General features: G+C 56.1%; 2 protein-coding genes across 5 annotated transcripts; both read right to left on the bottom strand.

Annotated features, from left to right (window-relative positions):
* Positions 1 to 704: 704 nt before the first annotated feature.
* Positions 705 to 9,538, bottom strand: C1qtnf6 (C1q and TNF related 6). Of its 3 annotated transcripts, none has more exons than XM_040754195.1 (3): positions 9,444 to 9,538; positions 4,732 to 4,960; positions 705 to 2,842 (listed from the first exon to the last, which is right to left on the bottom strand). In XM_040754195.1, exons 2-3 carry the CDS (start codon positions 4,952 to 4,954, stop codon positions 2,298 to 2,300), a joined length of 768 nt encoding a protein of 255 aa, XP_040610129.1. In that variant the 5' UTR covers positions 4,955 to 4,960; positions 9,444 to 9,538; the 3' UTR covers positions 705 to 2,297. The 3 variants fall into 3 exon arrangements, with proteins under 3 accessions (XP_040610129.1, XP_040610128.1, XP_040610130.1); XM_040754194.1 differs by lacking the exon at positions 9,444 to 9,538 and adding an exon at positions 6,949 to 7,091; XM_040754196.1 differs by lacking the exon at positions 9,444 to 9,538 and adding an exon at positions 6,330 to 6,911.
* Positions 9,539 to 14,183: 4,645 nt separating this feature from the next.
* On the bottom strand, positions 14,184 to 22,368 carry Sstr3 (somatostatin receptor 3). 2 transcript variants are annotated; one of them, XM_005066958.4, is made up of 3 exons: positions 20,877 to 22,368; positions 20,531 to 20,674; positions 14,184 to 17,379 (listed from the first exon to the last, which is right to left on the bottom strand). In XM_005066958.4, the coding sequence occupies exon 3, from the start codon at positions 17,338 to 17,340 to the stop codon at positions 16,054 to 16,056; it is 1,287 nt and encodes a 428-aa protein (XP_005067015.1). In that variant the 5' UTR covers positions 17,341 to 17,379; positions 20,531 to 20,674; positions 20,877 to 22,368; the 3' UTR covers positions 14,184 to 16,053. The 2 variants fall into 2 exon arrangements, with proteins under 2 accessions (XP_005067015.1, XP_040610127.1); XM_040754193.1 differs by having other exon boundaries at positions 21,079 to 22,368.
* Between the last annotated feature and the right edge of the window lie 306 nt (positions 22,369 to 22,674).

Here is a 22,674-nt window from a genome sequence, read left to right as displayed (position 1 = left end):
AGTTCTTTCTAGACTATGCCGGCTGAGGTGGGGCGATGATGCCCCTTACCTGTGGGTGGCACCATCCCATGGTTGGGGGCCGGTATTGAGTATGAAGAATTCAAGATGAGCACCAGGCTCTGCCCCTCTGCTCCCTGACTGCAGATGTGACGTGACCAGCTGCCACACGCCCTGGCTGTCATGTCATCCACACCACGGTAGACTGTACCCTCAACTTCCATGAGTAGCTTCCGTCACCGTAACAAGACAGTAGCTAGTACAATTGGTGTGGCACTTTGGCGTTCCCGGCTGGAACGTGCATTTCTGGATGGTCTCTAAAGTAATAACGGACACGCTGCTGCAGGGAGCCACACAGATGTTGTCCAAGAAGGACCATGGCACCTGCCAGGCGACATGACATCTAGTCCTAAGGCTACCTGTAGGGTAAACCATTGTCACCTCCACTTTGCAGGCAGTGAAGTTGAGGCTCAGAGATGTGGGGACTTAACCGGATCCCGGCTGACTCTCAGGGGGTCCCACTAACTCCAGGACTCCGGATGTGTGAGCAACTGGCTAGAGCTGATTCTTTGCGGCCAGAGAACATACAGAGTGAAGCACTTAGCAAGGTTTGGTTTCTGTGGAGCCCTGCATCTGCCCACAGCAGGCCCAGAGTGGCTGCCTTCCAAGGCAGGAGAAGGGCACAGGGTAAAATTTACCAGGCTGAATTGCCAAGAGAATCCAGGATTTTTATTCACACTGGCCAAGCAGGCAAGGACAGTCGGAATGAGGGTGGTTTTGTAGAACCAGTCTTCACAGCACGTGGCAGGCCTTGCCCCTGTCACCCTGCCATGGTTCCCTTGGCTGTAAGCACCAGAGATGCCTGCCCAGGGCCAGCCCTGCCCTGGGTCTACAGAAGCACCGATGGACGGAGGCCACCTTCCCCCAAGAAGCTCAGGCAGCCTGCAGTGGAAGAGGGGGAGGTTACATGGCCACCAGGCCATGCACCCTGGGGAAAGCATGGAGGTCTCGGTGTCCCTGCTTCTCCATGACTTTCCCTAGGGCCTGTCTTGGCAGCATGGCTCAGAGAAGGCCCCCAGATAACCTGAATGTCACTGGCTTCAGTCCCTAGACCTGCTTTGGGCTGAAACCTGTCATCTCTGTCCTGCCTGGCTCCCCATGATGTCTGCAAGGGCAACACGGGCAGGTCAAGCTCTGAGGGGAGCCACCTCCTGGGTGTCCTTAGCACCGTCTTAAGCCCTGTGTGACACTGGGCTTTTGAGGGGCCAGGAGGGTCAGAGAGCACCTGGCGTATGGTCTGACCATGCCTACAGTTCTGGGAAACGAGGAAAGCAGGGCAGGAGGAGCCCTCAAAGGTCAGGGAGGATAGTGGGCTCCAACTCACTCCCAGGCACCTTTCACCCCGGTCCCTCCAAATTCCTGAGTCCCCTCCCAGCCAAGACTATACCTAGGGTTTGCTTTAATGCTGGGCACCAGGCAAGAAGGCAGAGAATGGGAAAGGAACATCATCCCTACCTCCAGAACCTGTGCCACCGCCGGAGCAGTGGAGAGTGGCCCTCAGTGCCTAACCACCCAGCCTAGAGGAGCGCCCGGAACACGCTCAAGTCTTTGTACCCACTTGAGCGCAGCCCAACCCTGTCCAGGCCACTGGGCATTCACCAGGGGAGGGACGGGACCTAGGTCTGAGTAGTCTAGGCTTCCCTCAGGCCTGGGACCAAGTGAGTGTTCAGCATTTGATGATTCTCTACATAAACAGTGGGTAGAAAAGAGGATGGGGGAGGGGCGGGGAGGGCAGAGGTGGGGTAGGCCCAGGGTGAAGAGAAGAACCTGAGGCTTCAGGAAGAATGCTAGAGTTCCGGGGGGGAATTCCAGAAGTTTGGGAAGTCTGAGAATGCCAGGAATATTCTAGAGAGCCCCATCCCTCAAGCATGGGGCCCATAGACCGGTGGCATCAGCATTACTGAGGAAATTGCTAGAAATGCAGAATCCTGGACACACCCCCAAATGCCAAGCCAGAATCTACCATACCAAAAAGCCCCCAGGAATTAACCGCACGGTGGTGTGTGTGAGGGGAGCCGCCTTAGAGGCTGAGAAGGTTCTGGAATGCTTAAGGCCAGGGTCTCTGAAAATGAAGCGGGGGAGGGGGTGGAGTGGGGGGGTGGTGACAGACTACAAGTGATGATAATAAGCAATGGACACCGGCTGATCCAGCCCCGGCCGGGGAGCCTGCAGGACTTGGGCTAGCCACCAGCCACCACCCTCCCCGCAACATGCCCAGCTGTGGAATCGGCCAGGGCAGCTCAGTCCTCCGCCTTGATCAGGTGGCCGCTGAAGGTGATGTAGGTGTCCACATCGTCGCTGTAGATGGCGTTCTCCCGCTCGCGCTTGAAGAGCCGCACCCACACGTGGTCGCCGGGCTCCAGCGGCAGCATCACGCTCTGGCTCTGCATGATGCTGCGCTCGCTGGGCTGTGCGTACAGGATCACGGCCGCCTGCTCGTTGTGGACGATGTGCACGTAGGTCTCCTTGTAATTCCAGCTGTGCACATTGAGGCTGAAGAAGTAGAGGCCACGCAGCGGGGCCCTGAAGCGGCCGGTGGCCATGTCGAAGTGGCCGTCGGTGTTCACGAAGACCCTGTCGAACAGCAGTGGGAGGAAGTCCTCGCTGCTGTGCAAGGCTGTCTTGCGGCCCACAGAGAAGGCGGAGTAGTGCGTCTGGCATGGGCTACCAGGGTTGCCTGCCTGTCCCTTGTCACCTTTGATGCCCTGAGAGCCACGGTCCCCTCGGGTACCATCCTTGCCTGGCTTCCCTGGTGTTCCTACAGGACCTCTGTCCCCTTTGTCGCCTGTGAGGACATGAAGGGGAGAAGTTAGGACAAGCACCCTGGCCTAGCTAAGCCCTCATGTTTGGAAGCCATTGGGTCCAGAAAAGGAGCTGGTGTTTTGTTGAGCACCTACTGCGTGCTGGGCATTTGCCACCCTAAACGCCCCTCTGCAGAAGTGAAACTGAAGCCATTTCCTAGACCCAGGCTGCGTTCTGGCAAGGAGGGCATGGCAGGCTTCCAGGAGGCCAGCAGGGAGGCAGGGCAAGGTAAGACACACTTTGCACCTCTTGTTAGAGAGGAATTTAGGGGGTCTTGGCCTGGAGACTTGGGGGGTCTTGAGTGTCTAGGGTGTACCTTAAAAGGGCAATGAGGTGCACATGAGCCCTCACTTGGCAGGTAGAGGGCGGGACAGCCACTCAGCAGGGCCCAGCCCATCTCCACCCTCCCTGACACGTACTTTTCCATCCCTGACTTCAAGCTGAATCTGAGCATAGACAAGACACCCCCCCCACCAAAAGACACCTGACTCCGCATATTTCCCTGGTGAGGCTGTGTACTTCCTCAGGTCTCCCGGACCATGGTGGTGGTAAAGTCGGTGGGGGGGGGGGTAGAGAGAGAGGAAGACACAGGTCCTCAAAGGCAGACCAAAGGAAAATGGAGTGGGGGTGTCCATGGCTGTGGGCTGACTCCACAAATGTCAGCACCCAGCAAAAGAGCCTGTGAGCGCCTGCTCCACCAAGGCCATGGTGGCTGCGGGGAGGGGACTGCTTTCCTTCTACACATAAGCTGGCAGGAGGCCCAGAGAAAAGCCAGCCTGACCCGCAAAGCTTAAACACAGGGCTCCAGATGCCACCTGGGCAGCCTAGGAATCATCCACTTCCGACAGCCTGTCCAAGGGCCACACGGGGCTTAAGATGGACAGTCACACACAGCAAGGTGTCACCAGGCCTGGTCCCCTCCACTGTCGGATGCCTGAGGTTTCCCTGAGTGAGGCAGGAAGACCAGGCAAATAGAATGTATGGATGTATGGACGGGAGTCTAGGGTGTATGCAGGCTGGCTGTCGGAGGAGAGCGCCCTGCTCTGCCTGTGACATGGAAGTGACCCCGGGAGAGCCCCTACTGGATACTATGTTTCCCCGTCTACACTGTGGGAGGAATGAACTAGTCTCTCGTTGGGGCTTGGTGAGCAAAAGCGGGTCTCAGTGGTGTGGCCAGGGCAGTGATGGGTCCCCTCGCTGTGGTGGAACTAAGTCCCTTACATCTGAGGCTATATTTCAGAGAGCCGCCACCCCCACCCCCAGCCACAGAGCTCCCCCCCCGGGACCTCTGTTCCCGCCATGTGCCCCACACATGGAGGCCAGGTCCTCTTTCTGCTCAGCATCCCCTAATCCCGAGGACAGAAACCTACTTCCTGGTGGTAGCTGGTGACCCTGTGGGCCCGCATCTCCTCCCTGTGCCATCTCCTTTCACAGCCCTGCTGAGAAGCCCCTAACCCTGTGACCTGAGGCTTACACTTGACCTTGCTGGGAGCCCTGTGTGCCTGCCGCGCATGTGCGCTCTTGCTGGGAGCCCTGTGTGCCTGCCGCGCACGCGCGCTCTTGCTGTGTGCCCTGTGTGCCTGCGGCGCTCTTGCTGCCTATGCCCCACACTTCCCGCCAGGACCCCTCTGCCCACATTTTGGACCCCAGGGCCTTTCCCGCCACCCGCTTCATTAGCTTGGGGAATCTGTTCTTTGCACAGCCCCTGCCCACTGCCTGTTCCTTCGCTCTGAACTCAGAACAGTCCTTGCACATTCTAGGTGCTGTGCATATGCAGAACCAAGGCTGGCAAGGGCTGCCCTGCTTTCTTCCGTCCCTCCCTCCCCACCCCACCCCACTTCTGCCCACGGCCTGCCCAGTGTGAGAACTCACCCTTCAGGATGGTAATGTTGATGTAGGGCCTGACCTCGGGCAGGACATAGGGGAAGGAGGGGGAGGCAGGGGACAGTGGTTCCTCAGGGTCACAGCATCGCTGACAGCCTTTGGTGAGTTGGGAGGCCACAGGTGCCCCAAAAGTGGGCTCCTCTGTGGGGACTCCAAACACAAGAGGAAGCAGAAGTACCACGGAGAGGGAGCCCAGGCTGTCTGTCCCCATGATGACCTGGAAGAGACAGACAAGTTTGACTCAGTATATCTGGCATGTCAATGCCCAGGGAAAACACTATCTCCTGTAGCCGAGGCAAGTCTGGGGCCACCTGGAAAGCGAGTCTGAGGGCCCTAGACTGGCCACTGAGCCTCCTGGCATCTGTCTGTTGTGGCTCTCACAGTCTGGGAAGAACAAAGCCCCTACGGACACCCTCGGAGAGCACACACCAGGCACCCATGTCTTTACTGGGTCACCAAAGAAGAGGCCAGATGTCCACGTGGCTAACCAAGGAGATGGAGAAGCTCTGTTTGGCCCCTTCATTTCTGAAGAGCATGGCTCCCGCCGCCTGCAGGCACCATAGGCAATGGCGGGAGCTTGGGTCCCCGAGGACCAAGGCATTGAATCCTGTGGGCCTCTTTTGTGCAGAAGCAGCTGGTACCCTCTCGAAGAACACGTCAGAAAAATGGGATGTCCCCTTTGGAACAACACAAGGTTGAGGATCTGCAGCTTAGCAGAGCTTGCCCTTCTGGTATCTTGGTACCCATCTTTACCCAGGAGCCCCACAGAGAAAGCCCAGGGTTCAATCATTGGAAGATGGTTGTGTCACTCATGACAGGCCTACCAATCGGCTGCTAAGGTGGTAAACTGAAATTCAGCGGGGGGGGGGGGACACGGACACAAAGCCCTGGAAACTCAGAGGTGTCACAACTGGTGAGGTGGTGAGGTTTCACCTTGGGCCTTGAACATGAAGGGGTCCAGAGTTTCCAAAGAGGGGCAGGAAGTCGGCTGGACACTACAGAGGAGCCTGGATGGTGGGCAGGAAGCCCACAGCAGGCCTTTGAGGTGGTAACCGGCTTGACAACTGCCGCCACCCGATTGTCACAGATCAGAAACTGCTATTGAAACCAGGCTGGTTTTTACACCTCTGGCGTCACTTTGTTTATTTCCTTTTTGTTCCTCTTTAACATTTAGTGCAATTCAAAAATATTTTTCTGTGGTTAATACAGGCTGAGAAGTTAAAATTATTCTTCTAGAAAGGCTACGAAGAGGGGCTTCGTGTTAAAGGGACAGAGTCTCTTGGGTCTTCTCCCCAGGGGCCAGGGTAACGTCAAGAAGTATTCCCAGAGACACCCTGATTCTGGAATGATTCTGTCCACATTGCTGGGTCTTGCTGGTTCTGCTCCACTGGGCAGGAAAACCCCTCAGAGACCAGCTCCAGGTTGCAGCAAACACCCATCCCTTTATTCCAGCCAGAGATGTGTCTCACCAAATATGAATAACACAAGCGACCTAGGCTTGTAGCTTAATCCTCCTGGTCTTCATGCTCCCTCATTCAGACAAAATGCCAACATGTCTTCCTTGCCAGGCTATATGGATGACTTACATGCTTGGAAGCTGCCTAGCTTGTCATATACTTCAAAGAGTCCATTCCTTCCTCTGCTTGGTATAGACCTCATCCTGGTGTCTATCGCTTACAAGGCACAGAACAACTTCTGGCAGGTCAGCAGGGTTTGGAGACATTTCTGTTTCCTATTGGTCTGGCCCCTGGGGAGTAGGAGGCTCAGAGACACAGAACGGGGCAGCGTGGGGGTGGGGGCTTAGGGACAGGAAGCAGGAAGCAGGGCCAGCTCCCTGGAAGCGGCACTAAGGAGCCCTAACAGCAGCTAGGATCCCTGGCTGGCTCCTGGGAGGGGACCAGGCAAGGATTTAAGGTTGGGGAATCACACCAACCACAGAGTGGTCTTTAGGGTTCCCACCACCTCTGCTAAAAACCAGAGCCTCTCAGAGGTGGCTGAGCTACCGTTCTCATCCAGGCTGGCAGGGAAGTGGTTAGGGGAGGGGGAGTCACTGCAGGAGCAGATAAAAGCCAGGAGCAGCGCAGGCTGGAAGAGGAGAGCCTCCGAGAGGCTGGCTAAGCCAGAGGGAAAGAGCGGAACAGAGGAATCTCAGACTGACCCCAGCCCCCTGCCCAGACAAAAGCAGAGAGGCCTCCAACCACTCACCCTGGTCCTGCAGCCTCAAGCTCAACTCACAGACCCCGGGCGGCCTCTGGCTCCTTGGCCCATGTCTGTGATAATAGCTAGTTGCTGGCCCGACCCCCAAGGCCTATGACTGAGCTGGGAGGGCGGAGGGATGGAGGAGGGAGGAGGGAGCACGCTGAGCTGGCTTCCCAATCCCCACTTCCTGCTCCCGCCCCTCCTGCCTGGGGCTCTGCCTCAGAGGTACTGGGAGACATTTGGATCTTTAACTTCCTTGGGACCCTTGCTTGAGTCAAAAGCCCTGAGAGTTTAGACAAAGGGTCAAGGGCCTAGAAATACTTGGCGTAGAAATTGAAGGCAATGAGAGAGGGGGCAGGGCTCTCCATTACTCAGGAAAAGGGAGGCAGCGCTGGGAACTCCCGCAGCCCAGGTCTAGTTGGAGCCCAAGAGCCATCTGCCAAGAGCTACAGAGACAGGCAGGGTGGTGTGAGGGCACTGGTCCCCATCCTCCACAGGCATAAACTCTGGTCATCCTAACTCCCAGTACCAGTAACACGGCTAAGCTCTGCCCCCAGCACTTAAGTGCTGGACCAAGGATGACTTTTTCGCCCCTCCTCACCTAAAACCCTTCCTTTATTGATTCAACCCTTGGTCTCCTAAAGGAAGCTCCCTCACCCCAAGAGGCTTATGGTGCTCTGGGCCCTGCTTCAGTCCTTCCTAGCCTTGGCTCCCTGGGGCCAGAGACCCTGTGCAGTCGATGATGTCAAATGTCCCTCACCTTGGCTACCTTCCCAAAGGCTTTACCTCTCTCGGAGACCTGGAACCTCAAAAAGTGTTTAGATCCAGTATTTCTCCAGAGCCACTCTCCAGCCCAGGGAGAGCACGCAAGTTAGCAGTTAGGGGTGCTTGGCAGTGACACTGCTCTCCAGCCCACTACTTCTGGGACAGATTTAGGTCTGGGACTTCCTGGCTCCACTAGCAGCTAAAAGTACATCATCCCTCCTGCCTGGGTCGTTGACAGGGCTGTCTCTGGCCCAGGCTTCCTGTGCGTTTAAGCAAACAATCCAACAGCATATCAGGTCTGGAAGGAGCCCCAGAGATGACCCAATCCCATCTCTTAATCAGGGACATTGTGACCCAGGGTGATGAAGACTCTGGTACAAGGTCACACAGAGTGGAGTCCAAGTTGGGAGGACACTGGTGTGGCCTCCCAAAATGCCAGGACTACCAGGGAGACCCAGAAGAAAGCAGACAGAGAGACGATGGCCATATAGGGACCACCAGCAGTCCACACTGGCATGTCCTCTGTGTGTCCCTGGCTGAGCAGCATTCCTGGGGCACTGAGCCAGGCCTGCAAAGAGGCTGCCCACTTCAAGCTGCAGCCACCAGAGCAAAGGGCTGAGTCAGCAGCCCTGGGGGCGGGGACAGCACCAGACGTCTCAGTTCTCTGGTATAGAATGCTGGAAAAAACCACACAAGGGAAAAGATAGACAGAACAGCGAGAAGCAAGAGAAACGCATGGGCTTGTTGAAGGCTGTGTGCCTAGCACTGTGCACCCCACCATGCTTGGCACCCCACTCCAGGATCAGGCTGCTCACTCCACCTTAACAATCAAGGAGGCTCCAAGCCACTGACTCCAGTCATGTGGATGTTCCAGGCAGGTCAGGTAGATTTGAAACAGAGCTCCAGTCCCAGAGTAGACAGACTTGGATCATGGCTCTCTTGTGTGTCCTTCAAGCTGTGTGACCTTGGGTGTTGGGGAAGTTTCCTTACTTCTCCGAGTGTTTTGTTTGTTTTGTTTTGTTTTTCAAGACAGGGTTTCAGTATAGCCCAGGCAGGCCTCGAACTCACACTGTGTGTAAACCAGGCTGGCCTCGAACTCACACAGATCAGACTGACTCTGCCTCCCTAGTGCTGGGATCAAAGACGTGTGCCACCACCGCCTGGCACGTCTCTGAGTCTTAATGTCCCTGGAACAAACAGTCTTGACTCCAGAATTGTGGAGTGTCTGGAATAGCCAGTCAAAGGGTGCTCCTGGCTACCTCGGTTAAACCCTGTGTGCTGAGGGGTGTACCCGCTTTTCTCAGAGCACCTTCCAGTGGGAACCCCCAGATGCCCTCCATACTCTTCCATAAACCTCTATCAGTAAATCTGCACCCAGGCACAAGTAGCCGGAACCGTGCCACCAAGGCCAGAGTCCCACCGTGTGAGTCTGTTTCTCTGCTCACTCCCGCCCCTTCTGACTTCCAGGAGCCAGGACAGTGACTTGCTGACGCCAGACGTGTAAATCCTGAATGGTAATTCACAGTTGGAGAGCAAGGTCACTGCCAAATTAAGATCTGAACTAACGGAGAGGAGGGCGCCACCTCCTGGAGACAGCCAGCGTGCGGCCGGGCAACCAGTACCCTGCCAGTCCAGCCTGGCTGGAGAGCCAAGTTTATTCCTGCAAACCTCAGCACCCCAGAAAGTGGGCAGGGTTCCTCTGACATAAAACCCCCTGAGGACAGCTCCAGACTGACCTTACGGTGTCCCACTCTATTGAGTGACCCAGGCTAGACCCTCCAGGACCAGCCAAAAGAGACAACTAGGGAGAGACGACGGGTTCAAGATCACCAGGGCCCAAACGCGGAAGCCTAGTCCGGAGAGGAGCCGAGCATATCCGAAAAGAGACGAACAAAGCCGCCCAGCCGAGCAAGGCCGAGCAAAGCTGAATCCTGGCCGAGTGTAGCCGAGTAGAGCCGAACAGAGTCAATTCTTCCCGAGTCAAAACGAACAGAGCCGGGTGGGCTCCGACAGCGGCCGAATAAAGCCGAATCTGAGCGAAGAGGAAAATAGGGTGCTCTAAGGTATAGCGGCGCCCCCTGGCGGACACAGAAAGCACTGGGCTGACGTGAGCGGGAGTCGTCGGGTCACCTTACAGTCCTGTAAAATGGGATTGAGGGGTGCACTTCAGGAATAAAGAAACTGAAGCTCCGCCCGGGTCCGGGACAGGCTCAGGTGCACTCTGAGCTAGGAAGTGAAGGATCTGGAGTTCCCTTTGATTGTGTGTGGCCAAGAACACCCCTGTCACTTACAACCCACATGTAAGTCCGGTTGTGTTTAAACCCATTTATTGCGGTCAGGGCCTACAGAGACCTCCCTTGCGGAGATCTAGCAGAGCTCAGACACACCCGTAGTCTCACAGATGGAGAAACCAAGCCGGCTCCGGAGGAGGTGTTGACGAAGGGCAGTGGGGCGGCAGTTTCCATGAGCAAATATTGACACATTTCCTGGCCGTTAAAGCAGAAAGCCGAACTGAAAGAAGACATTCTGTCTCTTCCCTGCAAAGCTGTGAAACATCCTTCCCCCACTCAAGGCCTCAGTTTCCCCACCTGCAATAAGATAGTAGCAGAGGGTGTGGCCAGGACCCCAGGTGTGTGACCCCTGGAGCCGTGAGAGAGAAAAGGTGTTCACATGCAAATACCCCGATCCACCCCCATGCTACGGCACTCTGTCCAACGCTGCGGGATTCGGGGCGCTGGGCCTCTGGAAAGCAACCGAGGCCCTGTGTGGCCTGGGTATCTCCAGTGGCATTGTGTGCAACCAGGAAGCCGGCACAGGTGGTCTCAGAGCACCCCAACCCCCAGCATCACTTTATCCACTTAGCACTGGGGAGGCTGAGGCAGGAGGATGGCCCTCGGCCAGAGCTGGGAAAGCAGCGTTCTTGCTCTTCTTGCCGAGACACTGGGCAACAACTGTAACATCCCAGACCTCTCCAGAGGTCTTGCACGTCTGTCCTGTGGACACACTTCTGAAAACGCGTGTGTGGTACGTGTGGGACCAGGCACTGTTCAATGCTCGGCTTAACAACCCCAGCAACTTCCTAGCCCAGTGAGGAAGAAACTGAGGCAAGTAGAGGTTAACTTGCTGGCTCGGGGTCGGCAGCTAGTGCACGGATGGGCTGGGACTTGACCACGGACAGTCTGAGTCCACGGTGTCTACACACTGACACTCGCTGCTGCCCCTTCCTTGGCTCCTAGACAAACCATCTGACCGGTGGGCTGAGCCTTTAGCAGTGGACAGTGCCCACTCACCACGTGTTGCTTGAAGGATGAGCTTAGTTTGACAGGGGGCCCGAGGGAAGAGGCCACTAACACCATCTGCAAACGGTCCACGGTCGGAGCTTCAGAAACAAAAGATTATTGCGTTGGCAGGAGCAGCGGTGCACACCTGTCCCGCCAGCACTTGGGAAACTGAGGTAGCATTGCTACAAGGTCCAGGCCAGCCATGAAACAGAGAAAACAAGAGCTGAAGAGAAGGCTTAGCTGGTAAAGGGTCCCCTTTGCAAGTGTTAGGACCTGAGTTCAGATCAAATAGCAGCTCATGGTCACATGTACCTGTAGGCTTAGCACTGGGTCCAGTGAGATCCTGTCTCAATAAACAGGGAGAGCTTGGGGAAGGCCACCCAACATGGCCTTCGACCTACACATGTTTGTGCACACACACACACACACACACACACACACACACATACACACATACATGAGCTTATTGTGACTGAGTTCAGGGTCCAGAAGTCCAGGACTATACAGTGTTCTGCCTGCATGTATGCCTGCACACCAGAAGAGGGCACCAGATCTCATTATAGATGGCTGTGAGCCACCATGTGGTTTCTGGGATTGAACTCAGGACCCCTGGAAAAGCAGCCAGTGCTCTTAACCTCTGAGCCATCTCCCCAGCCGGGTTTTTAAGGCAGGGTCTTACTATATAGTACAAACTGACTTTGAACTCAAGGTAATGCTCAGCCTCCCAAATGTTGAGGTGGCAGGTATGTGCCACCCTACCCCTTCACCCTGATCTTTACCTGTGTGCTGTTCTTGTGTGTGTGTCCAAAGCTCTTTTCCTAGGGACACACGTTGTACTGAGTCTCCCTGTGGCTTCCTTCCCCCACTTACAATGGCCCTGTTTCCAAAAGAAAGGAAACGGCTAAATTTCAGCGCAGGGACTGGGAGGAGCATAACGCAGCCGCAAACAAGAGCGACCTCTCCAGGACACCGCGCCTTTGCCCCCTGCCTCACAGGGGGCTTCACTTCCACTCTTCCCTCCCTGGCCTGACCCCCTGCGTTACCTGACTGTAGAGCCTCAACGCATGCCATCCCGCCTGGCATACCCAGGCTCCACACCGGCCTCTGTGCGCACCCACGATGATGCTCTCCCAGTACACACCTGTACTCTCGGTCCCCACCACGCCCGAAGGGTAGCAATTCACAAGCGGCCACTTGGGAATGTCCAAATGGGGAAGCTATGCCCATGTACCCCAGCCCCCGTCCCTCCACGACAGCCCAGTGGCAGGCTGGCACTCAGAGCTCTCTGCTAACTAAGTGAACTATGTTCAGAGAAGTGATAGTGTCGCACAGTAGGTTCACAGTAAAGTGGAGCCTAAGGCTCAGGATAACTAATTTTGGATCTCTCTCTCTCTCTCTCTCTCTCTCTCTCTCTATATATATATATATATATATGTATGTATGTATGCATGTCTGTGTGTATGCATATATGTGTATATGAGTATATATACATATATTTAAATTTATTTTTATTTCTCTCACGTGTGTGTATATATGTGTATATACACATAATTTTAAATTTATTTTTATTTTGTGTGTGTGTATACACTATGGAACACATGTGGAGATCTTGGGACAACTGAAAGTCAGTTCCCTCCAAGTGCCCTTGGAGGCTGTAAGAGGGCCTCAGATCCCTAGGACTGGTTAGATGCATCTGTGGGCTGCCTGTCATGGGTTCCAGTCCTCTGGAAAAGAAGCAGGCACTCTTCCTAACCTCTGAGCCCCCTCTCAGGACTTTGAGCTCATCCATTCCCCCACAGCTTTGCAGCAGACTCCCCAAGAGCCTGAGGGTCGCCAGCAGCAAGAAGAGGCTTTGTGAGGGCACTTTCCCACCTCTAAGAGGCCCCTACAACGCAGCCCGGGTCCCTCTACTCAACACTTTTCTGTGTCTGAGGTTCTGTGGAGCCCAGTTGTCACCTCCCTTTGGGACAGTGGCCTACATCATCTTCAGATAAGGGGGCATCATCTTCGGATAAGGGGGGGGGGTCCCAACAATCTGTAGCCTTGTCCTCTGCAGCCTCAGGGTCTGCAGACTCCAAGCTCTCCTCCCGTCACGCTGTCGCTGATGCACAAAGTCCGATCCAGACGCTGGTGGCCATGGGCCGTTGCCTGGCAACCACCTCTGAGCGACAAGGTAAGTCAGCACCTTCCTTCCGTCTGTCGCTGAAGAGGAGGACGGAGGCAGGCTTGGCTGTCACTGCCTTTGTTCCTCTGCTCAGGATGAAATCATAAATTCTAGTCCCCAAACCCACAACAAGTTCCTTGGGTTCACCTTGCTTGCCCTTATTGATGCCCAGTCACGATTCCAAAGCAGGCTCTCCATGTGTGACTGTGGCCCCAATGGCCCTGTCCACGGGTTCATCCCAGAGACTCATGGGAAGGGCCACAGCTGCCCTGCCAGGCCCTGGAGACACAGCTGCATGCCCCCAACCCTGCAAGATCGAGGTTTTCAGGTCAACGTGGACATGTGCCCATGCACTTGAGCATGCCCCAGTGGTGGCTCTCGGTGACAGAAAGCTCAAAGTCATAGGAGCAGAAGAGAAACTCCAGCCCACGTGGACACTTCCAGGTAACACCCAGCAGCCCACATGGACACTTCCAGGTAACACTCAGGCACTGGCTGGTTCCTTATTTGTACCTGCACACACTTGCCTGATAGAACACTTTGGACGTGTGTTTATATGGCTCGAACACCTACTACATGCCACCACACGCTGAACAAAGCTGCACACACACACACACACACACACACACACACCCCTGTATGATTGTACCTACACATAGTAGCCACAGGACGCCTATGCACACCCAGCCTACTGCTGCTGTCTGGCCCTTCCTCCCAGGTCTCTGCCCCTCCCACTACCCCACGGGCCAGATGACGCTGTCCATCACACACTGTCTCACTTCTGTCTGGTGTAAAGGTAGACACTGACCAGTCATCACTCTCATGGTCTTGTCTTTGTTGATTGGCCCAGGAGACCATCATGTCTCTTAGTTGTAGCCAATTGAGATTTGCTGTTTGGATAATTGTAAGGAAGGGTGTCTATTGTTTCCGGTGTTGATCTTCAAGGGCATCTGCATGACCCTTGAGGACTACGAAGCCATAAGAAAAGAAGCCATACAACTGTACACTCACCCATCAGGACACACAGAGGAAACGGCTCAGTCACTATCTTTATTGACAGGAGCCAGGGTCAGAAGCAGAGAAGGATTTCCCAGGTGGCCATCCGCACCCCTTAGCAAGACACAGCTCCCCTGTGCCACCCCGGAAGGTTGCACTGCAGACTTCCTCCTCCTGAGGTGGCCTGCATTCTCTCTGACCCTTGACCTCTGAGCTTCTGCACCCGATTTCTCATTAATACCTCCACCCCAGTAGCTGACACAGAGACAACTCACTGGATGGGCAGGACGCGGGCTGAGCCTGAGTTGGGGGTACCTCCACTTTATATCCCGTAGGAAGCCCCACTGTGGTGGGCAGCGGCTTACCCAGCGTGACTCAGTTCCCTGCAGGATTCCAACAGACTGGTGATCTGGGGAACTATATCCACGCCTGTGGCGAGGATGCTGAGGCTCAGAGATGGAGGGCCTGCTAAGCTGCTTGAAGTGAATAAAAGGTCCGGGTTTCTCGGCTTCTGGATTTGTGGGTTCCCTGAGGACCTTACCTTTGCAGAGTAGGGTAAGGGTTTAGGTAGAAACTCCCACCTCTCCAGGGCCAGCTTTGTTAGAACCAAGAAAGGGTCATCTCTGGGAGGGGGAGGGTAGAGTCCCAGCCCAGCCTGGGGCAGTGGCCACGCCCCATGGCAGCCCTTTGGCCTCTTTGCAACATCTGGAGCCCCAGGGAACACAGAAGATGGGGAGGTCTGACCCCCACCAGGAGCTTACCACCCCTCCCTATCGCCCTGAGTAGCCAAGCCCACCCCCAGGATCTCCCACTGTGGCCTGCGTACCTCTCACCAGGGCCACAGACCCTCCAGGGGCCCTGCCTAGACCTTTCCTGATCACCGCTGGTGCTGCAACTGAGCTTAGCCCAAGGGGCAAAGTTTGGCTGGAGGTCACTGCACAGCTCCATCCTCTCCCTTCCCCCCTCCCCCTCCCCTTCCCCTTCCTACGGTCTCAGCTCCCTCTCCTTCATCTTGGTCATCCTTTTCCTATCTCTCCTCCCCTTAGGCTACCGCACAGTCTCTGCCCTAGGGACCAGTTACCTGACCTAAATAGGGTGAGTCAGGCTGCGGGTGCCTTGTGAGGTCCCTCCCCCACAATAGGAACACAAAATTAGAAGCATAAGTCAGATGGAGGCCCCAGAGGAGCCCAAGCGTGAGAACCCCCAAGCTTGGCTTCATCTGCCTTCTGAAAATGTCTTTCCCTCGCGCCCAGGAGCACAGGAGGCCCAGTACTGAGACATTGGGATGAGGGCCTGGAGGACACTGGGCTGTCCAGCAGGAGAGGTAGGAAGCCTAGGCAGGAACAGAGTGGCCAAGGCCACTCAGCGGCATGGGAAGGGCTGACCTGAGTCCCAAGCAGTGCCATCCCAATTTACGCTTCCTTTGGGCTTCAGCCACCGGTATCCCTGGCTCCCCAAGCCTGGTGCATCCCTGAGGGCCAATATACAGACTGACCCCCAAGACACCTTGCTTCTTGGTCAGCCTGCCTACATCACCTTAGCTTGGCCCCTGCTCAGAAAAGTACCCCCAGCAATGATACCCTCCAGACCCCTCTTATGACAGGGCCATCCAGGCCTCATTATACCCATCCCTGAGTCAGAAGAAGAAAGCAAGGCCCAGAGAGGGCGAATGACCTGCCGAAGCTCACACAGCAAGTCCTAGCACTGGGGGACAGAACCCAGGCCTCTGAACACTCCATCACTGGACCCTGGTACCTCGGTGGCCCAAAGACAGTCGGGACCGCTGTGTAAATGAAGTCACTTCAGCCGCTGCTTTCTCAGACCACCGCATGTGGCTGGCACTCATGTCCCTAGGCCAGGCACAGCCTCTGCCCTTCTCTGGGCCACGCTGATCCTTTGAAGTCCTTACAGGTGGCTCAGGGTGCCAGACTTGTCCCCAGCTGTGGCCTCGTGGGGTAGAAACTGCTGCTCCTGGGCAGTCCCTGTGCTGGGCTCCTGTCCACTGGCGCCAGGCTGTGCAATCTGACCGGGCCTTCCGTTCATCTCCTTCCTCCTCCGAGCCCTGCGCTCCTCCTCTTCCCGCCCCTCTTCTTCCTCTTCATCCTCTTCCTCCTCCTCCGTCTTCTCCGGAGGGCCGGACCCTGGCTCCTGGCTCCGTACACGGCGCGACGGTCTCAGCAGGATCCTGCGGAAGCCCTGCTTGAAGCGGTAGGAGAGGAAGCCGTAGAGGATGGGATTGGCACAGCTGTTGGCGTAGGGCAGTGCCACCACCAGGAAGTAGAGGCCGAAGAAGGCGGGCTCCTCGGGCAGCGGGCACACCACATTGATGATGTTGAGCAGGTAGAAGGGCATCCAGCAGAGGACGAAGAGCGCCACCACGGCCACCACCATGCGTGTGACCCGGCGCTCAGAACGCCGCCGCCGCTGGCATGAAGGGGGCTGGACCCACTGGCAGGACGGCGCCCGGACGCGCCGTGCGGTCGACCGCACCTTCACCACAATGAGCAGGTAGCACAGGCAGATGATCAGCAGCGGCCCAAAGAAGCCCAGTGCCGCCGTGTAGATGATGAAGGCCGCTCGCCAAGCAGCCGCTGGCTCTGGCCACTGCATGTGGCACGTGCTCATGCCCCGGGGCACCCCTGAGAAGACAACCACAGGCAGCACCACCACGGCCGAGGCCACCCAGACGGCTGCACTGACTGTGCGGGCCACAGGGGCCGTGCGCCAGCGGGCAGAGCGCGTGGGGTGCACCACCGCCAGGTAGCGGTCCACACTCATGACGGTGAGGCAGAAGATGCTGGTGAATTGGTTGATGCCATCCACGGCCATGACCAGACGGCACATGAGAGAGCCGAAGGGCCAGTAGGACAGGGCATTCTGAGCAGCCAGGAAGGGTAGCCCGAGCATGAAGAGCTCGTCGGCTAGCGCTAGGTTGAGGATGTAGACGCTGGTCACCGATGGGCTGGCCGTGTGCCGCAGTACCACATAGATCACCAGCGAGTTGCCCAGCAGACCCACCACGCACACCACCAGGTACACCAGAGAGATCAAGATGCCACTGACAGCCAGGCCCGCCGGGCTAGCTCCAGCAGATGATGCATTCCCCAGGCTAGCATCCAGGGGCCAGGCTGAGGATGTGTTCCCAGGGTCCGAGGTTGTGGGCACTGATGGAGGGTAGGCAGCAGTGGCCATGGCCAAAGAGAAGTCGGTCAGCAATCAACTAGTCCTGGCCTGCAGGAGGGAGAACACGGCTCAGTTGTGTCAGAGAATCCTTTCTTGGTGCCACGCCACCAAGAGACCTACTGTGTGCCAGCTCTGCACAGCCCAGTAAGGCAAGGGATGCTATTCCTATTTCTCAGATGAAACCTCCCATCCTCCAAACTCCAGGTGAAAGCTGATATAGATGTGTCCTTTCTAGCAGAGTCCAGAACTTTTCTCAGATTTCTATTTCACACAGGATTGCGATGAGCTGATGGTGTCCCCTCACCTGGGAGTCAGAGCCCTCAGCACCTCCCTGACCCGGCCATCACATGGGGTCCCCTACCTAAGGCCCTGCCTGGAGGGATGACTATGAACGTGAGAGTGGGTGTCTGGACCCCTTCTCCTCCCAGGCATTCTGGCGATGAGAAATTTGCAAGAAATCTGGAAGCTGCATCCCCTGGCTGCAGGGCTGTGGGGACTGGGCTGAGCAGGAGAGGGCATCAGCTGGCAGGAGTGGACATTCCCAGGTACTTGGTGAGGTCCTTTTATCCAGACTCTGTGCCTGGCCTCAGGGACTCTGCCGGGGCTCCTCTACTGGACTCAAATCTCCTGCGTCACTGACAGCCATCCAACCCTGGGCCGTTTCCACCGTCCCCACTTCTCACTTGGCGCTGATCATGCTCTGCACCAGTGAGTGAGGCATCAGATGAGTCACAGGAGCCCGGAGTGGGCAGTCTTGTGAAGGAGTGGGCTGCAGAGTGGGGACCAGGGGGAAGGGAACTCCTCTACCTCCTCTACTGCTTCTAGAACTCCCTGTTACGAGGCTAAGAGCAGTCCCTCCCGTTAGCCTGACCCTCTGCCCATCCTTTTCAGCCAAAAGCCTTTTTGTCTGCCCCTACCAATTCCTTTGGGATCCTGGATCCTTAGTGCTTCCAACTGCAGCCTGCAGCATGGGGTGAAGGAGAAGTCTCTAAGCTTAGAGACTTATCCTTCTCAATTCTGTGTTGACCTACTATGGGTCTGGACCCCTCCACTAGAAACTGAGAGTGCTTTGGGAATCCCCATGAGACTCTGAAAGTAGGAACACCCAGCTCCCATCATGCTGCTGAGTAGGGAGCATAAGCAACAGCTCCAAGTGCCAAGCTGGTGACGCCAAGGACGGCAAAGGATCCCTGGCAGAGTGCCAAGGTTCTTCCCTGCTACACTCCAGAATGGCTAGGCTTCCAGCACCCTCCAGCCTCCTGGCTCAGGGAACCCCAGTGGTTCTCACCCTGCTGCACCTCAGCTCTCTGGAGCTGGGTTCGGTGAGGCTGGGCAGTGAGCTGTGGGATCGTGTAGTCTCTTCACAGAGCTGTCTGTTCCCTTGCTGAGCTCTGACCCCAGAAGACTTCAGGAAAAGCTGGTGTCTCAGAGCCAGAGCACCAAGAGTTCCTGCTGTCCTCACCAACTGGCCAGGAGCTAAGGGGGAGTCCCAAGACTCTGGCCACAGCCAGAAAGGGGCATGTGTAGCAGGACCTGTGACCTGTCACCCTATCTTGCAGACAGGCAGACTGAGGCCATGCTGGCTTCACTATCCTGCTGGCCTAGGCAGAGCTTGCCACCTGGTGTCTGTGCTCTTGAACTCTGGGCCATGGGGCCCAAAGCCTCAGGCCCATAGGAGCCTAGAGATGGGAATTTAATTCCTGGAACACAGCCGTGGTTCTCAGAGCCAGGTTTTCAGGCCCCGTGACTTTTAATCAGAGAATGTCGCAACTCCAGAGAGCTGGAGTCAAACCATCGCAGGCCAGGAACTGTGGGGTCTAGGACCTCACATTTCTGCTCACAGGGTGGAGATGGGACACTCTGCATCACCCGGCCATCCTACCCACGTGCTTCTCCAAGTGCCTCTTTCTAGCTTTCCCTCCGTGTGGTCAATCAGAGAGTCTCAGGGCTGCAGGAGAAAGGAGTGTGCCAGGCACTGTGGAAGAGCTGAGAGCCAAGCAAACCTCATTTCCAGGCTTCAGGCACAGATGCCCTCGGGGAAGCCCAGGGTGTGCTCCAAGGATGGCCCCTCCAGCCCCACACAGGTACACTCGTGAGCCTGCAGAAGCACATGCATGTGTGTGCATGCATGCACACACACATACTCACACAACACACACACACACACACACACACACACACACAGAGGAACACAACTACCCAACCAGGCCCTCCTCAGGGGTGGAGCGTCCCTCTTGGTACCCTGGCTTCCCTCCAAGGTACCCTCCTTGCTGTCAAAGTTGATAGGTCAGGCAGGTGCCAGAACACAGAAACCACATCTTTTCACCAGGGAAGACAGACCTGCAATTCCGATGCCGTCTTTTCTTTAAGGATCTGGAATCCTATGCCTGATCTAATTCCTCCTTGGAAGGGAGGGAGGAACTTTGCCTGCCTGTCTGGTTTATCTTTGGCACAAGCTTGCCTGAAAGCTGGGGGTGGAATCTCCTCAGGGGACTGTTCAGGAGTGGAGACACACACAGAGAGGGTGAGTTACTGCTCCCAAGCCCCACAGCAACTAAGCATGGCCCCTCGGGCATGCCAAACACCCTGGTTGCTCTTATTTGCCTCTCATTCAACCCCTACCCCTCCAAAGTGCTTTCACTCAGCTCTTAGCCTGGCACCCGGATCTCAGTAAGTACTAACATAAACAAGCGAGTTAGAAGTAGAACTCAGAAGCTCAAGGGTGTTCCTGGGCCAAGCCTTCAAATTCACACCCTGAGACCCTAGCAGAGCCCAGAAAGAGGGATGAGGGAGGAAGGTGGAGCTCAGAGAGGTCAAGTGACTTTCACAAGGTTACCCAACTGGAGAGTGAGAAATCAGAGTCAAATCTTGTCTGACTACTGGGCCATGCTGCCTTCCTTAAAGGCCTCCGGTCTAGAATTGTCAGAAGTTAATGCAGGCTGAAGACCCCTGGCTGGCTCCGCCATCCACCTGTTCTCTGCGCCCCTGGACCTTCCTCCAAAGAGACTGGGGTTTTGTTAGTCAGCAGTGACTGACACGAGCCCTAGGCCTAGGGCCTGACACTCAGGAGCACCCCCTCAAGCCCTGAGCTGGGGCCTTAGGCTCTGCTGAAGGCAGACTGCTATGTGACCCACCTTGGACAAGTCACTTGTCTCTGGTTCTAGTCCCCTCCTCCTACAATGGAGGCGTGCTTACCCACCTCCCAGAGTTGCTGCAAAGGCGGAGGGGGCCACTCCCAGCACGAAGGGGCGCTCACGAGCACCGCCACGCAGACACGGACAGCAGCATGCATCTGGCCTGGTCCAGTTCTGACATTCTGCTGTATGGAGGAGGCGCCAAGATTCTGGAGTGACGGCACAAGATGCTGAGATTAATAGCCCTTCCCACCTTACAACCCACACAGAGTTCACCAAAAAGCCTCTCTCATTGCTTTCTGGAACTCTCCACCCTCTGTCAGCCATAGGATCGGCCCTACATTCAACCCGGTCACAGAAAGGGCCTAGGTACCCCACCACCCAAGATCCCCATAAGCCCAGCCTCCTTACCTGCCCACAGGGCAAGAGCTCCCTTTGTAGTCACCAAACTAGGTAACATTCTGCAGCCAGGCACCACTAGCCAACCAGCTGGGGTCCCACACGGTGCCCACTCCTCCAGTGCTCGGGCCCTTCCTGGCCCCTTCCTGGGCCCTCAGCGGCCACGTCAACCCACATTGCCTCTCCCATCTGGTCCCCAGCCCTCACTTCCCACCTGCACCTCCTACGTTATCCCCGATCTCCAGGACACAGAATGGGGTCTTCAAGAGACACCCAGTGAGGGACGGCAGGAGTCCCTTCCCAAGGTGACAGGAATGTGAAGAGAGCAGGGGACATAAGAAGCCAGTAGAAATCAGAAAAGGAGGGGTGGGTCGGAGGTGGAGAGACAGGAGAGGGAGAGGAGACAGTGCGTGGGTGGAGAGGCAGAACGAGGGGGAGTAAGGAGAGATCCCTGGCAAGGAGAAGGGACAGAGGAGGAAAGAGGAGAGGAGAGAACGGACAGACGGAGGAGCCGGGAAAGACGCAGAAAAAGCCAGGGACAGAGGGAGGCAGGAGGAAGGAGAAAGAGGGGGTGGTAGGGACAGTGACAGAGAAGGATTGTGCCACAGATGGTGACATGGAGAGCCAGCAGGGGGGGGAGCAGGAGGGTGCGGGAGGGGCCAGGAGGGGACGGGAGGAGGGGCTGAGGGCTGGACAGTAGGTGCCAGACTGAGGGGCAGCAGGTTAGGGGCGGAGGCCGGGAGAGGGAGAGGCAGATCCCGTTACCGAGGAGATTTCAGCCACCCACGCTGGCCTTGGCTCCCGCGGGGACTTAGAAGAAAGAGGGGAGCAGTGGAGAGGGGGAGCTGCCTGCCAGAGGCAGGACAGCTCCAGATCCCCGGGACATACTCCTCTGTGAGGGAGGGGGGCGGCGCGGCGGGATGAGCGGGATGAGAAGGGAGAAGGCAGGATGGGCACCGAGATGTAGGCTCCGATAATCCCAAGGGCAGCGGTACAGGTCCAGGAGGAGGCAGATAAGGGACTGTGATGCTGGGGTCAGTTGAATCTGGACAGAGGAGCAGAGAGATGGGATAGGAAGTAGGGATTTGGGGCTTTGAGAACCAATAAACAAAAGTCAAAGATACACAGCGAAAACACAAATTCCTATTCTTTGAACTGATGCAATTTGAAATATAGCAACTGCATTTGAAGGCAATTGTTCATAACACATCGACCAATGAGTTCCCTGGGAGGGGGACTATTTGGCTTTATTGGAGCATAAAGGCGGTGGTCCCCAACATCATATTGCTCGTGGGTCCCCACCTACATAAGCCCCTCATCCTTGACTGGTAAACCGTACAGACCAAACTGTAAACAGTGGCTGTCTGTGGCCACTGCTGGTCTAAAGTGGACACGGGTTCTGAGCAGCTCTGAGTGTGTCCTCAGAGTCCAGGGCGGGGCTTCTTGAAGCCGCCTTTCTTTCTTTTTAAAGATTTATTTATGCATTTTGTGTAGACCAGTTCTCTATCGGCATGTATGATTTTATGCCTGAAGAGGGCATCTGATCCCACTAAAGATGGTTGTGAGCCACCATGTGGGTGCTGGGAAATGAACTCAGGACCTCTGAGCCATCTCTCCAGTCCCGGAAGCTGTCTTTCTCTGCTCACAATCTTCTGCGGCTCTTTGGTGCAGTCACCCACAGCCTACTCTCCTGTTGCCTGCCATCTACAACTTCCCTTTACCTCCCCAAGCTCTGAATTTATCAGCTCCACTCATTCATTCACTTGTCAGTTCATCCTCAGACGCTGTTGCCTCCAGTCTTGTTCCAGCC

The sequence above is a fragment of the Mesocricetus auratus genome, unplaced genomic scaffold (genome assembly GCF_017639785.1).
Source record: "Mesocricetus auratus isolate SY011 unplaced genomic scaffold, BCM_Maur_2.0 Super-Scaffold_100010, whole genome shotgun sequence".
Lineage (NCBI taxonomy): Eukaryota > Metazoa > Chordata > Mammalia > Rodentia > Cricetidae > Mesocricetus > Mesocricetus auratus.
This window is presented reverse-complemented; position numbering and strand designations above follow the sequence as displayed.